The 20241-nt window shown below is 43.2% G+C and overlaps 1 protein-coding gene across 1 annotated transcript in view; it reads left to right on the top strand.

The window, feature by feature from the left end:
• Positions 1–19754: 19754 nt before the first annotated feature.
• CAPN8 (calpain 8) overlaps positions 19755–20241 on the top strand; it is a 110808-nt gene continuing 110321 nt past the window's right edge. Inside the window, exon 1 of the mRNA XM_060246064.1 lies at positions 19755–20010. Within this exon, the coding sequence (XP_060102047.1) occupies positions 19774–20010 (237 nt within the window). The 5' untranslated portion in view covers positions 19755–19773. The remainder of the gene's footprint in view (positions 20011–20241) is intronic.

Consider the following 20241-nt stretch of genomic DNA (forward strand, 5'->3'; position numbering starts at 1 on the left):
TTTTCGGTAATGGCGCCTTGCTGATGGAACCAGCTGCCGGAAGAGGTGAGGGCCCTGCGGGACCTTGGGCAGTTCCTCAGGACCTGCAAGACAGTCCTCTTCCGGCTGGCTTATAACTAACTGACACTGGAAACTTTGGATGGTTGTGATGTACATTTTGACAGACCGCTGGTTTATATGTTTTATTATCTTACTGTTTTAAATTGTTGTAAATTGATGTTTTAAAGCTAAACCTATGTTAGATTTTATATGTTGTAAGCCGCCCTGAGCCGCTTCGGTGGGAAGGGCGGGATATAAATTAAAATATAAATAAATAAATAAAAAGCATGAAGGTTCTTTCTACCATATGGGTGGACTTGTGAAAGAGCTAAAATGTTTTGGCAGATGATTCAGCAAGAGGTTTCTAAGATCTTGGGATATGAGTTTAACAAAGTTGCAGAGACTTTTCTGTTGAGACTACAAATGGAAAAATTTCCAAAAGAAGATAGAACTTTAATCTGCTACTTGCTCTCAGCTGCTAGGACATTGTATGCGCAGTTGTGGAAGCAAGAAAAAATACCAGAGAAATGGGATTGGATTATAAAAGTTATGACATGGAGTGAAATGGACAAATGGACTATGATTTGGAAGTTTTTAAAGCGGAATGGAAAAAGTTTAGAAGATATGTAGAAAAAGAGTGGAAAATAAAAGGACATTGGACAATCTTTGATAATGATTAAGTTTTAAAAAGAAGAGGAATATAATTTTTTGTTTTAATAGTTAAGGGTACCTTTAAATATTTGCATTTTAAGTAAATAACACCGGCAGGGCTCAAGTAACGGGGGGAGGGGTGGGTAGAAAGTAATATATGGGGTAGATAAAAGAAGATTTTTTAAAAAGATGTAAGATATAGATTTATTACCATATGTTACCAATAAAATTGTTTTAAACTGGAGCTCCCTCCCTCCAGCAAGAGTCTTGGTATGACAGACAGGTAACAAGTTGATGATAGATTGCTTCCTTGGGGGCCTTATTTTAAGGGTTCTGCAGGAGTGGGGAATTAACTTTTTGGACCAATTGCAAAAACGTTCAAAACTGCTACCAAAAGAGGATTTAACCAATAAACCTTATTTTATTAATTCATTACTTTAAACATTCATTAATCACTTTTCAACCTTACAGAACTCAAGGCATCTTAGAATATAACAGAAGAAAAATTCATAAAATAATAAAAAAACAAAAATTAAAATCACATTTTATAATAGATAGAAAAAACTAAACCAATCAAATGCTGTCCTGAATAAAGCTGTCTTTAGCTGCCTCCTAAAGTTTGAAAGTTAGAAACCCAGGTGCACCTTTCTGGAGAGGTTACTCCATAATTGTAGGGCTGCTACCAAAAAGTCCCTCTCTCAGAGGTTCCAGAGCTCCATTCCTATGAGCTCCCGCCCAAAATGAGGCCTGAATACAAACAAAAATATTCCTATTTCATGCAGGTCCTTCTCTCTTATAATACTATTTATCAGTTATTCTGTTGTCACTACACATTAAACATTCTATTTCCTTTTTTGGCATAGAGTAGCAGTATTCTTAATCAGACCAAAGGTACAGCATTGTTCTTCATCCTATTGCCTTTCCAGATGACTGTGTACAGGCTATGTGCCATGATTACTAGGTGGCTGTGGGAGATTCAAACTACTTTCTTCTAGTAATGTGTTGGGGTAAGGGGATCTGTCATCTCCACAGCTAGCACTCCAGTTGCTGAAAAATCATACTTTTCTACATAACAGCTGGCTGAATCTGCTTTCAGGTTCCAAAAATATCTGAAGTTGGGCAGAATTTCAAGAGTACTTGCAGACTCACAGGGAATGCTGAGATCCCCTACTGCAGATTTGTGGGAGGACTTCTGGAGGGATTTAAAGTTAATTCTTGCTGTAAAAAAATAGCAATAGTATTTGCACCATTCAGTTGAATGCTTGTAATGTGTCCTGTGGTTTTGCTAGCAATGTCGAAGCCTGCAGCTGTGGAGATGGAGACCAAGGAGATGTGTGCCCACACCCTCTGGAGCGAGAGTGGAAGGGAAGGGAGGGGTCACAGAATTCCACAGTTGTTTTTTTTTGTACTTATGAGGTTGTCTGGAGTCATTTTTTCCATGTGACTGCAACATTCCTAGTGATTTAAGCTGCCACCCCCCCCCCCTTCCCCAACGTTGTAGAGGGACCAGCAAATCTGAAGCTGCTAACAAAGTTGAGAATACTGACACAGCCAGAGCAGAATCTGAAACAAAAGTCCTTGCACCTTCAAGACTAACAACATTTATTTCAGTATGATCTTTTGTGAGTCACAGCACACTTCAGCATTTGTGAAAGGGAAAACAAACTGGGAATTCTTCTGATGGGAAGATTAAAAGAGGAAGGGGAGGAGGAGCTGAGGCAGAGAGGAGAATCTACCATTTTTGTAGGAAGTTTTTCTTAAAAAAAAACTGGACAAAATGTATTTTATTTATTTGATAGTCTGACTCAAAACTTGGGGAGGCAGAAACCTTCAAGACTTACAAAAAAATCCCAAACTACAGCTGCATGGGAAACCTACCTTCTGCATGGGGTGACCAATGGTAGCTCTCCAGATGGTTTTTGCCTACAGCTCTCATCAGCCCCAGCCATTGGCCATGCTGGCTGGGGCTGATGGGAGCTGTAGGAAGAAAACATCTGGAGAGCTACCGTTTGTCAGGGAAGGTTCATTGAAGTTTCCAAATGAGCAAACTTGTTGTTTGAAACAAAATTGCGTTTATTGTATACTCCAAAGTTACTCCAGCATGATAGGCATTGGAACTGATATCAAATGGTTCAAATCATTGGTATTTAACATCTAACATCAAAGCAGTGCATCTACACCCCAATTCCCATAACAAAGGCTGCTTTTGCCTGTGAGAGTTTCACACGGCTTCCCCCCTTATCTCTTCCGTTGGTGTTTACAATTCCTGGCGGCAATGTCCTTGCCACCTCTAGGGAGGAGGTGAGAGTCTGGCAGACACTCTCTACTTCAAAGCAGGCCTGGCAACCTTTGATATTCCTGGGAAGCTACTTTCTATACTGCTCCCCCCCTACTGTTCTATGGCTACAGGTTAGTGGGCACATATGCATATTGATCAATATGGTTAGTAGTCAGCATTTAGCAATAACATCAATGAACAGAGCCTGACACTGTTGACCACTCCTGCTAGACAACAGCCTTCTGTCATCACCACCCCTTCACCACCAGAGGGCTTTTTCAGGGTTTTTTTTTTAACCCAGTAATTGCTACACCACCAGCAATTACCTTTTTAAAAATCAGAGCCTCGGAAAAGCCTTCTGGTGGTGGTGTGTATGTGTGTGTGTGTGGGGGGGGTAGTCTAGGACCTGAGGCAAGGATAATGGTGCAGAATAGGCAGGACTTTGAAAAATATGGGCCTGTTGCAGGAAGCCAACTTAACGGTCTCTTCCTCTTAAAGATAGGAATGACCTTACGGAATTGCAAGTGGTGACAATCTTTCTCTTTATAGCAAAACACAGTGCTTAGCATTTTTGAAATTATTTCTAGACTTTTTCCCCCCTGCTTTCTATTTCCATTTGTAGCAAAGACTTCCACAGACAGCATAATGTGTGTCTGTAGCCATTCAGAAAGCACACTGAAAACCAGACATTCTTAAACTGAGTTGCTATTCTAAGGAAAAAGTTAGACTTCAGGCCATCCTAGGAGAAGACATGAATATGGAATCATATATCTTCAACATTTAATTGAAACCTTAATCTCTGACTCTTGTTATCACACTAAGTGTTGCCAAAACTCTTCAGGCACTCTAGAGCAGGGGTGTCAAATGTGCAGCTCAAGGGCCGGACCAGCCCCTAGAGAGCTCCTATCAGGCCTGCACTGTCATCTGCTTCCTCTTCTGTCTCTTGCTTCTTTCTGCATCACAGCTTGTTTTGCCAGGCTTGCTCAATTGCACAACAGAGCTACTGAGCCAAGCTTCTATTTTCTCCATTGGCTGACCAGCACATGAAGCCACTTATGTACAAAAGCTTGCAGTGCTATTTCATGTTTTCCTCTGGGTCTTAGGCTCAAAGCATTGACCATGAGATTTCTATAATGAATGTCAATAAATCAAAAGTAGGTTTGCAACTACAGACACACACCTGAACAACACTTGAAAAGCATACTTAAGATTGCTACAGCACAGACATTGTCTCCAGATTTTGATGCAATTATTTTATCAAATTCTATGCAAATAATTTTATCAAATGTTATCAAAAGCTGTTAAATAAAATATTGTAAGAGTGCTAATTTTTTAAACATATTTTATTTTAGGATTTTTTTTTAAAAAAATCTTTAATTGTTTTTATCTGTGTCCTTTAAAAAGTTTATATCTCTGCTACCTGGCATTACATTTTATGACACGCATGGCTTGGCCCAACAAGGTTTCATTTATGTCAGATCCAGCCCTTGTAACAAATGAGTTCAACACCCCTGCTTTAGAGGGCTAGTTCTTGTTGACCCTGAACATGAGAAGTAAGGAGGGGGGAGTGTACCTTATCTTCTTTCCCACCTAGTGTGTTGGGTCTGCTTATCAATGCCAGTAACATCCAGCCTGAACAAATGCAGTTTCTGTACACTCCATATGTGTAGTTGAAATCCTAGATTACATGTAGGATTATTTCAACTATTAGAGTCTATCCATGTGGGTTCAGTCCCCTTTCTACAGTTTACCATCAGATGGGCATCTGCTGATATTAGACATGGGGCTATAATTGGTGGTTAAGACACACTCTCCCAACCCAGGCCACTTAAAGTCCCAAAGATTTATTGTGGACACGTCACAAAGACCCAGCCCATTCATCAGATGAAAACCAATAACTTGGCTGACTTCATGCGCCCACAGGGTGACCACAACTGCAACATTGTCTCAGCAGCCTTGCTCCCCACTTCTCATGATGAAATTATCATAAACACTATGAGTAGACTGCAAAATGTTCTGTGTATTAATTTCATAAACCAATAAATCAAAGGTGATAATTCTGTTTGATTTGTCTTTATTACATACAATTCCTATGTCAACAGTAAATACACTTTCAAAACCTTTCAATATACCTCTAAAGACTCCCATATTGCTAGCAACATGAGCTTAATATGAACATATGAAGCTGCCTTATACTGAATCAGACCCTCGGTCCATCAAAGTCAGTATTGTCTTCTCAGACTGGCAGCAGCTCTCCAGGGTCTCAAGCTGAGGTTTTTCACACCTATTTGCCTGGGCTCTTTTTTTGGAGATGCCGGGGATTGAACCTGGGACCTTCTGCTTCCCAAGCAGATGATCTACCACTGAGCCACTGTCCCTCCGTATACCACATGTTCACAGGTCGATGTTCTTGGTATTTTGAAACTGTGGATGGATTCCCCAGTTGGGGAAAATCTCACCAGAAATCTCTGTTGTTATCAAACAATAATCATTTTAGTTACTCTGATCTTTATGGGTCCCTAGGTGAAGCTGCATTTTGGACAAGAATATCTTCCTCAAACGAACTGTCTATGTCTATGGGGAGCCCTCAGTAAGAAGAAAAGTTTTTAGCGGAGGGGTTTGCTCCACTTCTTTGAGATTGTAGATCTTCCTAATTCTATAATGGGCTACCCTTTGTACCAATGGGAAATTTTACTAATTTAAAGGAAACTATTTTGTTTTGTTTTTTTACTAGAGGCACAAAAGAAAGTACACATGGGTTTTTCCAGTTGGCTAAATAGTGCCCCAGGGACTGGTTCAGGTAAGGGAAATGGTATTGGTACAGTTGCAATCTGAATCAGGAATGACACATGTGGGCGTTGAGGAGACCACATGACTGCTACACAAGGCACTGGGTGGGGATGCCAGACCCGAGCTGTGTACTCTATAATATGTAAGGAGGACAGCCTGCTGTGGTACGGCTTCTTAGTCACCTCTGAGTGTGAGGATGTTGTCCACACTGCTATAGGAAAATGGAAATAGCGCCAGTGCTGATGTGGCAATTGTGTTCGCCACATAGCATGTGTCCCTGAACAGGAATCTGAATTTGGGATTCCTCTATCCAAGGGGCTAGCCAGTTCACCCTCTGTTATCACAATTCTCCCTATAATAGGTAAAAATGCACAACTGCTTCCTCTCCCTTTTAAAATCTGCCTTAAAGCCTCATTTCTGTCCACTCTTTGCTATGTTGCACAGCTGGTCATTCCAATGCTACAAGCAAAACACAGGTTCTGTGGTTTGATGCCCAGATGTGCAAATCTATTCACTCAGTTCCCCTTTGCTCAGTCTCAACTGCAGGCTGCTAATTTGCTGCCATCTCGCTTTTCAGTTTCTGTTCTATTGAAGGCAGCTCCCTCAATTCTGTGGTACTCTTCTGCCAGAAATTGCTGAAGCACAACTGCTGCCAATTTAATATGCTTTTGTACCAATGGGAAATGTAAACCAATTGTTACATACTTTGTTGCTGAGTCAGGATGTCCTTGAAGCCAACCTTGGCTCATTCTCTTGCAAAGGCTGCTTTTAATATTTGGCACACACACATGAATAATGTTGAAGAACCATCTGTCCTATATAGGGTGTGTTTGCATGGACCAACATTTTATAATTGCAGTATGCTGGTAAACAGTTGTTCCACGCCACTATTCTGTAGTTTTGTTTTACACTGGCCTGCTCTTAAACATTACAGGTCAATCTTAATGTGGTAAAAGGCTATCAGGGAACCACAATTTTTTTTTAATTCTTTAATTGAGAAAAACTTAGGGAACATGGTTACAAGCTTCCAGGAAAAAGCAGCACAGCCATCATCATAGTACCTGTTAGGTTGCCAACTTTGGTCTGGGGAATTTCTGGATATTTGGGGTGGTGCCTATGGAGGGGAGAGTTTCGGGAGAGATTTCACTTAGAGACTCTGCGGTATCTCATAGGCTCTGCCCAGTCTCAAGCCAGTTAGTCTGCATGTCAGCTGTGAGTTCCCTGTTGCGAATTCATTTTCAAAGCATGCAAGGAGAAGGTACTTAAGTACTCTTTTCCCTGTTGATAGCTGGGCAGGTACTGATGGGCTTCGTGTGCAGCCCCTGACATGGCAAATAGCACCCTTTGGACCATTTAAGGTCAGGAAGACAGGGCAGGGGTGGGGCAGGAGACTGGAACAGAGCTTTGTGTGCTTGGGTTAATCTTTCCCAGTGGATAACTTGCAGTGGTTAACTTGCAGTATTTTCTCCATGGGAAGTGATTTTGTATTTGTTTGTTTGTTTGTTTGTTTTACAGACTGATATTCCGCCCTTTCCTGTGAATGGACTCAGGGTGGATTACAACATAAATTAGATAACTATTAAAACCTACAATTAAAACTAAACACAATATATTAAAACCAAGAAGCAATTCTGAGAGATTTCTGGGCCCCACCTGGAGGCTAGCAACCCTACTCTGTGCAACTACCAGACATAATTAAGAAGTCCTGGCTAAGTCTGCCTGCTTCTTGCTCTCTTTGCATCCCAGCAGGGAGTGCATCCCCCATATATGGGTCCTTTGGGGAACCATGTGGTTGCAAGGAGACACACTCAGTCCCCCCTATTCAGCCATCACAACTAATCACAGTTATTTAACAAAACAGTTGCAAACTCTGAAATACCAGTTTGGTGCCACTCAACAAACTCTAGTTTATTGTGCCATCTGCATTCAGATGTTACAGCTGATTGGGGATTGATCAATCCATGATTTATAAGCCACAATTTGTAATGATGTATAAATGCAGCCACAGACTGAGGAAACACTCAGGCCCAGATGTGTATGTTAATGTGTATGCAGGAGAGAAAAGAGCCTCAGCCCTAGGGTTGCCAACCTCCCAGGGCTCTAGAGGTAGGTTTGCAAGGTCTCCCTGGTCACCAGCAGGGGATAGGTGCACAGGGGTGCCAGTTCCAGTTTGGGAAACTCCTGGGGATTTGGGGATGGAGCCTGGGGAGGACAGGGATCTCAGTGGGGTACAATGCCACCTCTAAAGCATCCCGTTTCTCCGGAAGAACTGATCCTGGTAGTCTGGAGATGCACTGTAATTCCAGGGGATCCCCAGGTGCCACTTGGAGGCTGGCATCCCTATTTGGAGGCAGTGTCTCGGAAGTGTGGAGTTTGGGAAGGAGAGGGAACTTGGCAGGGATATGCTGCGATGCCATAGATTCCACCTTCCAAAGCTGCCATTTCTTGCAGGGAAACTGGCCTTTATAGTCTAGAGATCAGTTGTCATTCTGAGAGAGCTCCAGGTTGGGAACCCTACTTGGCCCTGGTCTACATGTTTAAGCCTGTGCCATTGCTCTAGTTATCAGATAGCAGACCAAGGTGAGTAACTTAGCATTTGGATTGGCAAGCCCTCCCGCAGCTGCCTGGTGGCAAGCCCAACTGTTTCTCTTACCACCATTTCTTCCTACACCCCTCCCCAGTTGCCTAGAATAGCACTGAGGATGGGAGGAAGAGGGAGATACAAATAAACAATGAAAGAAACTCTGTCCACCTCACACTTTGAATCCATCACTCTCAATTTTAAACTAGGCAGTCATTAACAAAAAGCTTGATTCACCCAACAACTCTTAATGAAGAAGAAATTTCTACCTCCACTTAGTGATGATTCATTACTGTTTATGAATTTTTTTAAAAGTCTCTTTCTGGTCCTCCAAATTGCCTCTAGGTGGTGCTTGTGTATCAGTTTTCACTTTTAATTGTTACTATAACAACAGTAAATGAGAGTGCAGGTCAGAGACATCAATGGGTAACCTCACACATGACATTTTGCTTACAAATGTACATCTTCATGTAGGGAAAAACACGTATGCCACCCCTTGTGAAGTGAAGCTCAAGATAGTACTTGGGTTGGGAAGGTACCATGTGAAGAGCCTTTGGAAGGGCAGAATAAACAACTACAATTAAAGGATTCTATGAAATTCCCTTCAGTAACTGAGTAGATCAAGATTGTATTGATCTATAAAGAAAGCTCTAAGAGCCATTAAGAGTGTGTTTACTTATTTAATTTATTTATACACCATCTTTCTCAGTGAGGACACAAAGCAGCTTATCTCCTTCATTTTATCATCGTAACCCTGTGAGGTAGGTTCATTTGTAATGCTGTGTACTGTTCTGGTCACTGTATCACAAAAAAAAGACACCACAGAGCTGGAAAAAGTACAGAAAAGAACAACCAAGATGATTAGGGGATTGGAGCACATTCCCTCTGAAGAAAGGCTGAAGGGCTTGGGACTTTTCAGTTTATAAAAGAGATGACTGGGGTGTGGCAGGGTGGGTATGATTAAGGTTTATAAAATTATGCATGAGGTGAAGAGAGCTTACAAAGAGAGATTTTTCTCCCTCTCCGAAAGTACTAGAACGAGGGCATCCAATGAAGCTGATGGGCAGTAGATTCAGGACAGACAAAAATAAGTGTTTCTGTACAAAGACAGTGATTAAAATATGGGATTTGCTGCCAGAGGATGTAGTGAAGGCCACAAGCATAGACAGGTTTAAAGGGAGATTAGATAATCATAGAGGAGAGGTCTATCAGTGGCTACAAGCCATGGTGACTAAAGGAAACCTCCACATTCAAAGGCAGTCATCCTCTAAATCTCCAGGCCAGGAGGCAACATCAGGGGAAGGCCCTGGCCTCTGTACTCTGTTGATGGCTGTCCAGAGTAACTGGTTGGCTACTGTGTGAAACAGGATGCAAGAACTTTTTATGTCCTTGTGTTAGTGTGTGACAGGGCCAAGGTTACCCACCAAGCTTCAATGACAGAGATGGGATTCAAATCTGAGTCTCTCAGATCCTAGCCTCATGCTTTCACTATTCCACACTGGATCTCCATTTATAGTAACAAGTGATGGGAAGAAACAAGTGTGGTGGCATAAGTTCCACAACTGTGAAATGTAAGAAGAATTCTGCTGAATTACAGCAATGGCCCATCTAGCCCTATTCCCTGTGATGGTCAACCAGATGCCCTAGCAGAAGGCCTGAAAGCTAGAAAGCATATAACCAATGTAAAATATTAACTGTTTCCTTGTGGCCTGAGCTTTTGTAGACAAGATTCATATCTGAAAGCATGCACCAGCTGATAATGTAAGATGAGAACCAGCCCCTTTATCCCTTTTTTTCTTATTGTTATTAATCCTAGCACAACTGCTGGTTCAGATTGCACTGCATAGTGTGCAGCTTGTACCCATGCAGGCTTTGTATAGAAATCTGTCAATGAGTGGAATGTGTGTGTGTGGGTGTGTGTGTGTGGGTGCTTGGGAACAACCCCACTCTGTTTTCTGCATATTTATTGTCCATATTTTAGTGTTCAGCTCATGTTTACCATTCTCCTCTATGTCCACCTCAAGCATGTGATGAAGAAGGTTTTTGCCATCATAAGACAGTCAGCCCCTAAGGGTGATACTAAGGGAAAAAAACTCACAATCAGTTCTATGTGTATAGTGTAATTCCATGGAGCAGCAGAATATGGCATTGGAGAAGTTCCTAGGAAACTTCTTTCAGCAGCTGGAGAAGCTGTTCAGTAACATGGCCAAGAGAAGTGTAAATGCACCATTCCAGGACTAGCTAAATCAGGATCAATGATGTAAAACAGAAATAGCAGTAGAAAAATGAATAATTTGTATATTTTTCAAAATTCAGCATTTCTTAGTGCAAAAGCTTTGTTGGCATGAAATCTTATGTCCATTCATTTCTCTTATTTATTTAGTTTGTTTGAAAACTGTATCGCTACCTTTCAGCCAAAAGAAGCCGTTCAAAGTGGTTGGCATGAGTTCATACACAAGAACATTTAGAATCAACAATAAAATAGACAGCAGATTAAAAAACAGCATTTAACCGAAATACAAGGTTACAGAAGAAACATACAGAAATAAAATCAGAAACAGCTTAAAACTATCTAAACAATAGAGCAAGGTATTTTTAAGAATGCAACATAATTCTTCAACATCAAATGTTCTACTGTAGGTTCTAGTAGTAGTTAGACGCACCAGGCTGAAAATTGTCCATTATTTGTCACATGAAAGCCACCATCCTAGCCTCCATCCATGGTTGAGATGCTATGATATTTTGGAATATTTATAAAAGCTATAAATATTTCCAGGAAAAGTTGTTGTATGTTATTATTGTAATGACCTTTCATCTGCACAGATGGTATGGAGGAGGTGAAAGTATGGCTTAGCTGGGTATATGGACAAAAGGGACCATGTGGAACAAGAGTATGAGGAGACAGGGAGCTTGGATAATAAAGGGATAAATGAACCAAGGTGTCTTCTTGGAAGAATGGGCTTGGAGGAGAAAGTGTGTTTATATCTGAAATTGTCACTTTCTTGCTTTTCAGTTGCACAGTCGAGTCTGATTCTTTGCAACCCCATGGACAAAGTCACGCCAGGCCCTCCTGTCTTTCACTATCCTCTGGTCTGCTCAAATTTGTGTAAGTTACATCAGTAACACTTTCCAGCCATCTCATCTTTTGCTGTCCCCTTCTTTTGCCTTCTATCTTTCCCAGCATCAGAATTTTCTCCAGTGAGCGCTCCCTTCTCATTCGGTGGCTAAAGTATTTGAGTTTCAGCTTCAGCATCTGACATTCCAGGGAACAGTCTGGGTTGATTTCTCTTAGGACAGACTGATTTGATCTTCTTACAGTCCAAGGGACTCTTAAGATTCTTCTCCAGGACCACAGCTCAAAAGCGCTATTCTTCTGCGCTCGGCCTTCTTTTTGGTCCAACTCTCACAGCCATGCATTACTACTGGGAATACCATCACTTTGACTATACAGACTTTTATTGGCAGAGTGATGTCTCTACTTTTTATTATACTGCCCAGGTTCTCCATAGCTGTCTTCCCAAGGAGCAAACATCTTTTAATTTCATGGCTACAGTCACCATCTGCAGTGATATTGGATCCCAGAAATGTGAAGTCTGTCACTACTTCCATGTCTTCCCCTTCTATTTGTCAAGGAGTGATGGAGCCGAATGCCATGATCTTAGTTTTTTTGATGTTGAATTTCAAGCCTGCTTTTGTGTTCTCTTTCACTCTCAACAAGAGGTTCTTTAGGTCCTCCTCACTTTCTGCCATTAGAGTAGTGTCATCTGCATATCTGAGGTTGTTGATGTTTTTCCCAGCAATCTTAATTCCAGTTTGTGCTTCATCCAGGCCAGCATTCCGCATGATGTACTCTGTATATAAATTTAAAAAGCAAGGTGACAATATACATGCTTGTCGAACTCCTTTTCCTATTCTAAACTAATCAGTTGTTCCATATCCTGTTTTGACAGTTGCTTCTTGACCCTTATACAGGTTTCTTAGGAGACATGTGAGGTGGTCTATTACTTCCATCTAAGGACTTGTTACAGTTTGTTGTGATCCACACAATCAAAGGCTTTAGCCAATGAAGCAGAAATAGACGTTTTTCTGGTATGCTCGTGCTTTCTCCATAATCCAGCGAATGTTGGCAATCTGATCTCCAGTTCCTCTACCTCTCTGAAACCCAGCTTGAACTTCTGGTAGTTCCTGATCTACATACTGCTGAAGCCTAGTTTGTTGGTTCTTTAACATGACCTTGCTGGCATGTGATATGAGTGCAATGGTATGATAGTTTGAACATTCCTTGGCATTACCCTTCTTTGGGATTGGAATATAAACAGACTTTTTTCAATCCTGTGGCCACTGTTGCATTTTTCAAATTTGCTGACATAATGTGTGCATCACTTTAACAACATCGTCTTTTAGGACTTTGAATAGCTCAACTGGGACACCATCATCTCCATTCGCTTTATTAGTAATGGTTTCTAAGGCCCATTTGACTTCATACTCCAGGATGTCTGGCTCAAGATCAGCGATATCACCATCATGGTTGTCAAGGGCATTGAGATCCTTCTTGTATAATTCTTCTGTGTATTCTTGCCACCTCTTCCTAATCTCTTCTGCTTCTGTTAAGTCCCTACCATTTTTGTCCTTTATCATGGCTCTTTGCACAAAACGTTTCCTTGATTTCTCCAGTTTTCTTGAAGAGATCTCTTGTCCTTCCCATTCTATTATTTTCCTCTATAACTTTGCATTGTTCCTTCAGAAAGGCCTCCTTATCTCTCCTTGCTGTTCTCTGGAAATCTGCATTCAGTTGGGTGAATCTTTTCTTTTCTTTTCACCTTTGCCTTCGCTTTCCTTATTTCCTCAGCTATTTGTAAAGCCTCATCAGACAGCCACTTTGCTTTCTTGCATTTATTTTTCTTTGGGTTGGTGCTGATTGCTGCTTTCTGTAGGTCATGAACCTCCGTACATAGTTCTTCAGGCATTCTGTCTATCAGCTCTTGTTCCTTAAATCTATTCTTCACCTCCACTGTATATTCATAAGGGATGTGATCAAGGTCAAACCTAAATGGCCTAATGGTGTCTCCAGTTTTCTTCAGTTTAAGCCTGAATTTTGCAATGAGTAGCTCATGATCTGAGCTGCAGTCAGCCGCACTTCCCCCTTATTTTTCCTATATGAAATTCTTGTGAGAGAAACATGGTCCAGAATGCTGGCACTTACCCCTTACTTTTCCTTTATGGAAATGTTTGTGAGAGAGACATGGTCCAGAGTGCTGGCAGCGGGTGAGGTAGATGTTTCAGAGAAAAAAATAGATGGTAGAGAAGACTTAAGCTCCACCTTTTCTCTTCCTTTCTTTGCAGCATTTCCTTCTGAGGGAAGGTCCCTTTGTTCTATTACACAGGTCAAAGTAGTTGGCAGCAGCATGCTGCCATTTTACAGCTGAATTCAGGCCATTTAAACATGCTGCAAGGGTCCTTATTCTCTCCCTACCCTGTTTCGGCACTAAGGTGGACCCATAGGAACTGTAGTTTGGCAGTTTGGGTATACTTTGACCCTAAGATATACAAGGATGTTGTACATTTAGCCAGCAGATGTCAGTATTGCGCCTCTATATTTGCCATACCATTGTGAAACCCACTGGGATCAGCATGTTTGCTTGATAAGTCTCATCTTCAATGTACTCAGTTTGGTAGATAGAGTATATGGGGAGCTCACAAGTTTGTCACTATTACCTATAATCTGTATATTTCTTTGAAACCTGTAGGTATGTTGTATAGCCCATGGGGAAGTGAAGCCTTTTAATACTAGTTTGGATTCACTGGTAATTTTTGCAGACAGAAGGGATTTCTGTCCATTGAGCATGACTTCCTCACATCCCCCTTTTACTGCAGCCCCAGATACCCCTCAATGCAGCCTCTGGGGGACAAGAAACAGTATGATGGGGAGCCTGGTGAAAACAGCTCCACATCTGAAATAAGGAACCTAAAGGGACATGGAGCCCAGAAGCAAGAAGACTGAAGCAAAGCTCTCTCTCGGCTTGACTTCGCGAATGAAGATTTAAGAAGGGTGCAGTAGTCCACGTCTGCTGCAGGCTCGCTGGTGGCTGACAAGACCAATGCGGGACAGGCAGATCCGGCCACAGTGGCTGCAGGGAAGCAAAGCTACAGAACACGCAAAACATGAAAAACAGAAACAAACTGGTGAAAAACATGTGAAATTTGAATTTCATTTGTACAAATGCACCATTCTTTGACCACAACTTTATAGTAAAAGATGTCTTACTCAAACAAAAATAACTTCTAAAGGATAACATATATATTGGTGAAATGTGCATATTCTTACACCCTTGGTTGTTGTTTTTTTTTTCAACTGGAAGTTGATTCCCTGCTTATATTTCCATTTTCAGCCTGACTGCATTTGAAAAGACAAGTCCTTGAACTTTGGACCCGTAAAAGATCAGAGATTTGTAGAGGACTTGATTACGGTGCAGTCATATGTTGATGCTGTCAGTATGGGAAGAAAAAGGGATTTTTAATCACAACAATTTAATGAAACTAGCTGAGTATAATAAAGACAGCAAGGAGTAGGAAGTTATTTGGAGTGAGTGGTCCATGGGAGCTGTCCACTGTTCAGAGTGATGATGCCTGTGTTCCTGCATTGATTTAAAAAAGAACCAGTGCAGATGACTAAGGCCACTTCAAATGTTATGGTTGTACTACATTTAACCCCCCCCCGCAATCAATTACATATCTGAAAACCAATAGAATTTATGTGTACCCATCACCCACTGTTCTTACTGTTCTAGGACAAAGAAGATATTCTCAGCAGCTTGCAAGTTACAGTTGGCTGTACCAGGGCTTTTTTTGTAGCAGGAACTTGTTTGCATATTAGGCCACACACCTCTGATGTAGCCTATCATGTTCTCAGGGTGCAGGCAGGCAGGAATCCAAAGCCAGTCCAAGGTCAAAGTCCAGGAAGTCAAGCAGGAGCCAAGTCACCAATGCAGAATCACAAACCGGAATCAGAAGTCAATGTCCAAAAGCCAAAAGGTCAGAGTGCCAAGGAAATCAAGCAGGTCAGGATCAGGAAGGAGCGTGGATGCAAGCCAGAGAATAGACTTGTTGCTTCCACAAGGTTACCAGGTCCTGGGTGGGAGCTATATGGGAGCCTCAATCAGCCTGCTCTCTGGGTGACAGTGACTCTGCTAGAACTCAGGGCTGAGAGATCTGAAGCATCGGCGTGCCTCATGTCTTCGCTCTGAAAGTTCTTTCTGGAGCCTGCTTTGAACTCTGGAGATGGGAGAGGGAGAGTTTGGAGGAGATTGATTGTCAACAGCTGACACTGGTGCCTGGAGAGTGATTGATGGGCCAGCTGCTGTTTGTTCAGCTGAGGAACTGGCTGACAACTCTTCCAGGTCTGTTAACCCTTCCAGCTCCTCCTTGTCAGGGCTCATGACATAGCCAATCCTCCAAGAGCTTATAGGGCTCTTAGAACAGGACCTACTGTAAGCTCCAGGAGGATTGGCTACATCAGGGGTGTGTGGCTTAATATGCAAACAAGTTCCTGCTACAAAAAAAAAGCCCTGGGCTGTACCGGGCTCAGGCTCAAATGATTTTTAAAAAATTTCTACCCTCTCATGCAAATCTTGAGCTTCAGAAAGGAGAGAGTGGGGATATGTCTCCTACTTGAATGAACCTCAAGACTGTGATGTCTTGGAAACAAGGCTGTAACCAGTGGTGGGGCACAGAGGATGGTGCCCCATTTCAAATTAGGGGTGCCCCACTTCACACTCACGTGCCTTTCACTTTAATTTTTAAACACCTTAAGCCACTGCTTCTGCTTCTCCACGGCCCCCTTCCTTGCTTGCTAGCCCGTAGGAAAAGGCAGTGACAAAGGGGAAGGAAATGTGTGGGGCCTTGCCAGGAAGGGAGGGGAGCTTGAGCCACAAACGTCAGCTGACTGCCAGAGTGGGTGGCAGCTGAGCAGGCTATGGAGGGGATGTGTGTCTGTGCAGCCAGTTTCTCTCTGCCCCTAATGCTGCCTGACGGGAAGCTGAAGCATAAGCACTCATGCACAGTCTGGAGGCATCTTGGCTGAGTAAGGAGCTTTAATTAAATGTAGTTTAATTACTTGTGCCCCCTGATGCTCCAGTGCCCCCTGGAAAAAATTCCTGGATATGGCCCTGTTTGGAAACAGCTTTCAGACTGCTTTTTGTTCTGTTTGAATATATATATTTAAAGACTCTGAGCCCATGTTTAAAGTCAGGGCTTTTTCTGAGCAGGAACACAGTTCCTGCTGACTTGGCATCAGGGGTGTGTGGCCTAATATGCAAATGAATCAGTGCTGGGCTTTTTCTTCAAAAAAACCATGTGAAACAATGGTGCTGTCAGGGGGAATGACTCAATATGCAAATTAGGTCCTGCTGGGTTTTTGCTACCCAAAAAAGCCCCGTTTAAAGAATTCTTTAGAATATTGTGCAATTTCTGTGACACATGGCTTTGGGGAAAATATCTCAGTTCCAGAACAAGTCCTTGGAAGGCCAATGCTGAGGCACTGAGAGTTCTGTTGTATTCCATGTAAGCTCTCTGAGTGACCTTGGGCCAGTCACATTCTCTCAGCCTAACCTACCTCACAGGATTGTTGTAAAGATAAAATGGAGGCGAGGAGAATGATATAAACCACTCTGGGACTCCACTGGGCAGAAAGACAGGGTATGCATGAAATAAATAAATAAATAAATAAATAAATAAATAAATAAATGTGTTATAATTGACAACTGTCATCACAGGAATTCTCAGAATTTCAGAAAAAGGCCAATTATGTGAATCAATCCTCAAGAGCATTACAGGCACATAGTACCAAATATGAGAGGTTTAGACTTTGCACACTATAGTTCCTAATTTTCACTTCATGTTTCACCTTTGAAACACAGCAAACAATTTAGTGATGGGTGGAGCCATTAGGTGAAATGGTACATATCTTTTTGGATATTTGAAATGGCTGACCAGCAGGCCCATAGCCAGAAAATTTTGGGTGGAGGGGCCCCCTAGGTAAGAATTCTGGTGGGGGCTGTGTGGGACCAGATGGCCCTGTTTGCACAGAGGGCTTCTCTTGAGTGTCAGACCCAGAGTCAAGGAAAAGATAGGCAAAGCGTGCCAAGCAAAAGTGGGGGTTTTGCGCAGGGATCTCCTGGATCATGAAGGCGTGCATGGATTGCATTTCCTCCCGGAATGGTGCTTTGAGTGGCTAAAGCATCTTGCATCCACTCCGTGGTTGCATCCCCTGGCCTGCCAGTCTGGGGGTTCTCCCCTCGACTTTCATCACCGTGGAACCCCCATGGGTGGTAGGAGTGTTGCAGTCCCAAAAGTCATGGTGCTGCTGGGGGTCCTCTCTCAGATCTCTGATAATGCTCTTCCAGAAATTCATGGAGCCCCAGTTTTTCCTCTGCACCACGACGGTGACCAGGGTGACCCATGGCCATTCAGGCTTGGGTTCTTTCTCATCATTCATTTTAGTAATCCCCATAGCCTGGTTCTGTTCTCCAGCCATTGTGAGTCTGGGGTTAGGCTAAGCCAGGGTGATAGATGAGTTCCGACAAAATGTCAGACCCAGAGTCAAGGAAAAGACAGTTGAAGTTCAAGATCTTTATTCCAGCTTCATGGGCATACACACACGTTGTTGGAACTGGCCTCTCTGTCAGTTCCCCCAATTTATAAACCTTTGCCCTGACCATTATAATTCAAGCCAAAGCATGCCAAGCAAAAGCGGGGGTTTTGCGCAGGGTTTTTGCTAAGCTCTCATCACCGCAGGTGCCCACTATCAGTTCATGGTTCGCATCTCCTCCAGCTCTTTGACCCTGGTTACCTAGCAACTAGCCCTTGATTACCTAGCAACTAGCCCTTGGTTACCTGGCAACTAGCCCAGACATGCAACTAGCCCAGACATGCCATCCTGCCTCCAGATAAGCAACAAGTTGCAGTTATATCTAAGGCGTAGCAAACGCAGCATAGCATTGAAGCACAGCATAGCATTTCACAATTGCAGGGCTGGATATGGGGGGGGGGGGCAGAGGGGGTTGCTTGCCCCGGGTGCCGACGGGGGGGGCGCAAATTGGGTATGGAGCCCATTGTATTCTATGGGACCATAAAATAGAATGGTCCATAAGGGGGCACCAGTTTTTGATTTTGCCCCCCCTCAAAAATCATGTAGATCCAGTCCTATACAATTGAATACACATGACAAGAGGAACAAGATGGAGTGACTCTTGACATTGAGGAACCCTTTGTGCAAACTCCACCAGTTTGTCCCCATGCCTCATCCTCCCTCCATTCCGCACCCCGTGTGGATTTTAAAGTGGGAACCGGCAGTAGCACCACGTTCCAGTTATCTAAAGCTCCCCTCCCCCCTGCGGATGGCTGGAGTGGCGGGTAAAACCGCGCCATGGGGCCGCTCTCACAGTCTGTCAGGACCAGAACTCTGGTCCTGACAGACTGTGAGAGTGGCCCCATGGCGCGGTTTTACCCGCTACTCCAGCCATCCGTGGGGCGGGGGGGCACTTTAGGTAGCCGGAATGCGGTGCTAGAGCCGGTTCCGGCTTGGAAATCCACAAGGGGTGGGGAATGGAGGGAGGAGGAGGCATGGTGGAGAGGTGTGTGTGTGGGGGGAGGCAACGGGAAGGGATGGGAAAGGAGGGCAAGGTGGCAGTAGTGGCCGCTGTGAGGAGGCACAAACTGCCATGGCAAGTGAGCGGGCGGCATGCTGGGGGTGTGTGCAAAGGGAAGGGGTGGGTGGTGGCGGGCTGGCGGAGAAGGCACAGGCTGCAGTGGGCGATGCAATGTGTGTGGGGGTTTACAATGGGAAGGGAAGGGGTGGGTGATGGCGGAGGCACTGGATGGAGGGGCCCTACAGGGGGAAGCGGGGTTTAATGGAGGAGCTATGCCCCCCCCATCTATGGGCCTGCTGACCAGCCTCTTTCCAGGTTGTGCTCCTGAAATAAAATGTTTTGTAACTGTGGAACCAGCACTAATTTAAATGTACATAAGGACTGAAAAACTAGACCTTCCCCTTCAAACAACATATTACCAGTTCTCCTGACTATAACATCCATCCAGTCCTGCCTCCCTTGGTTTTGGTTCCACTTAAAATGCTTTATTTCTCCTATATATTTCTTAATAGAATTCACTTCCCGTCAAAGGGATGGAGAATTGAATGGGTGCTAGACTTATTGGACGGTTTCCATTCAGTAGTAATCTCCTTGTTTCCTCCCATCCTCCCATTCTTATTGAAGTATGTACATATTTACTTTATAATGCCTCCTTTCTCTACAGGCGTTGGACTGTGTAATGTGTTTGCTCGCTCCACCCTTACCAAGCCCTTTACTTGCACACTTTCCACCTTTCATTTATGCTTGGAACTCTGTTGTGCTCTGTATGGTACCAGGAGCAGAGTGCAATGGCAAGTGTAGCAATTAAACTGGCCCGAGAGAAGGCAGCATTGGAAGGTCTTGGTTCCAATGCCAATGCAGTGAAGTACTTAAAGCAAGATTTTGAGGCTCTAAGGAGGCAGTGCTTGCAGTCTGGTACTCTCTTCAAAGATGAAGAATTCCCAGCTTGCCCTTCTGCTCTTGGCTACAGAGATTTGGGGCCATATTCTCCTAAAACGCAAGGCATTATCTGGAAACGACCCCCAGTGAGTATAAATTGGTTCTTTTTTTTGGCTTTTATAAATATTTTAATGATAAATGGTTGGTGGCCTGCTGGATCTTAATAGCATTCAGTTTACCTGAAAAGTCATCTCCAAATTTACAGTGACGCTAAGGACAAAACTGGATGAGGTAAGATGTAGGGTTGCCAGCTCTGAGTTGCGAAATTCCTCAAAATTTGGAGGGTGAAGCTTGGGGAGGGCTGGGTTTGGAGAGAA

Source organism: Heteronotia binoei, chromosome 1 (assembly GCF_032191835.1).
Source record: "Heteronotia binoei isolate CCM8104 ecotype False Entrance Well chromosome 1, APGP_CSIRO_Hbin_v1, whole genome shotgun sequence".
In the NCBI taxonomy this organism is placed as follows: Eukaryota; Metazoa; Chordata; class Lepidosauria; order Squamata; family Gekkonidae; genus Heteronotia; species Heteronotia binoei.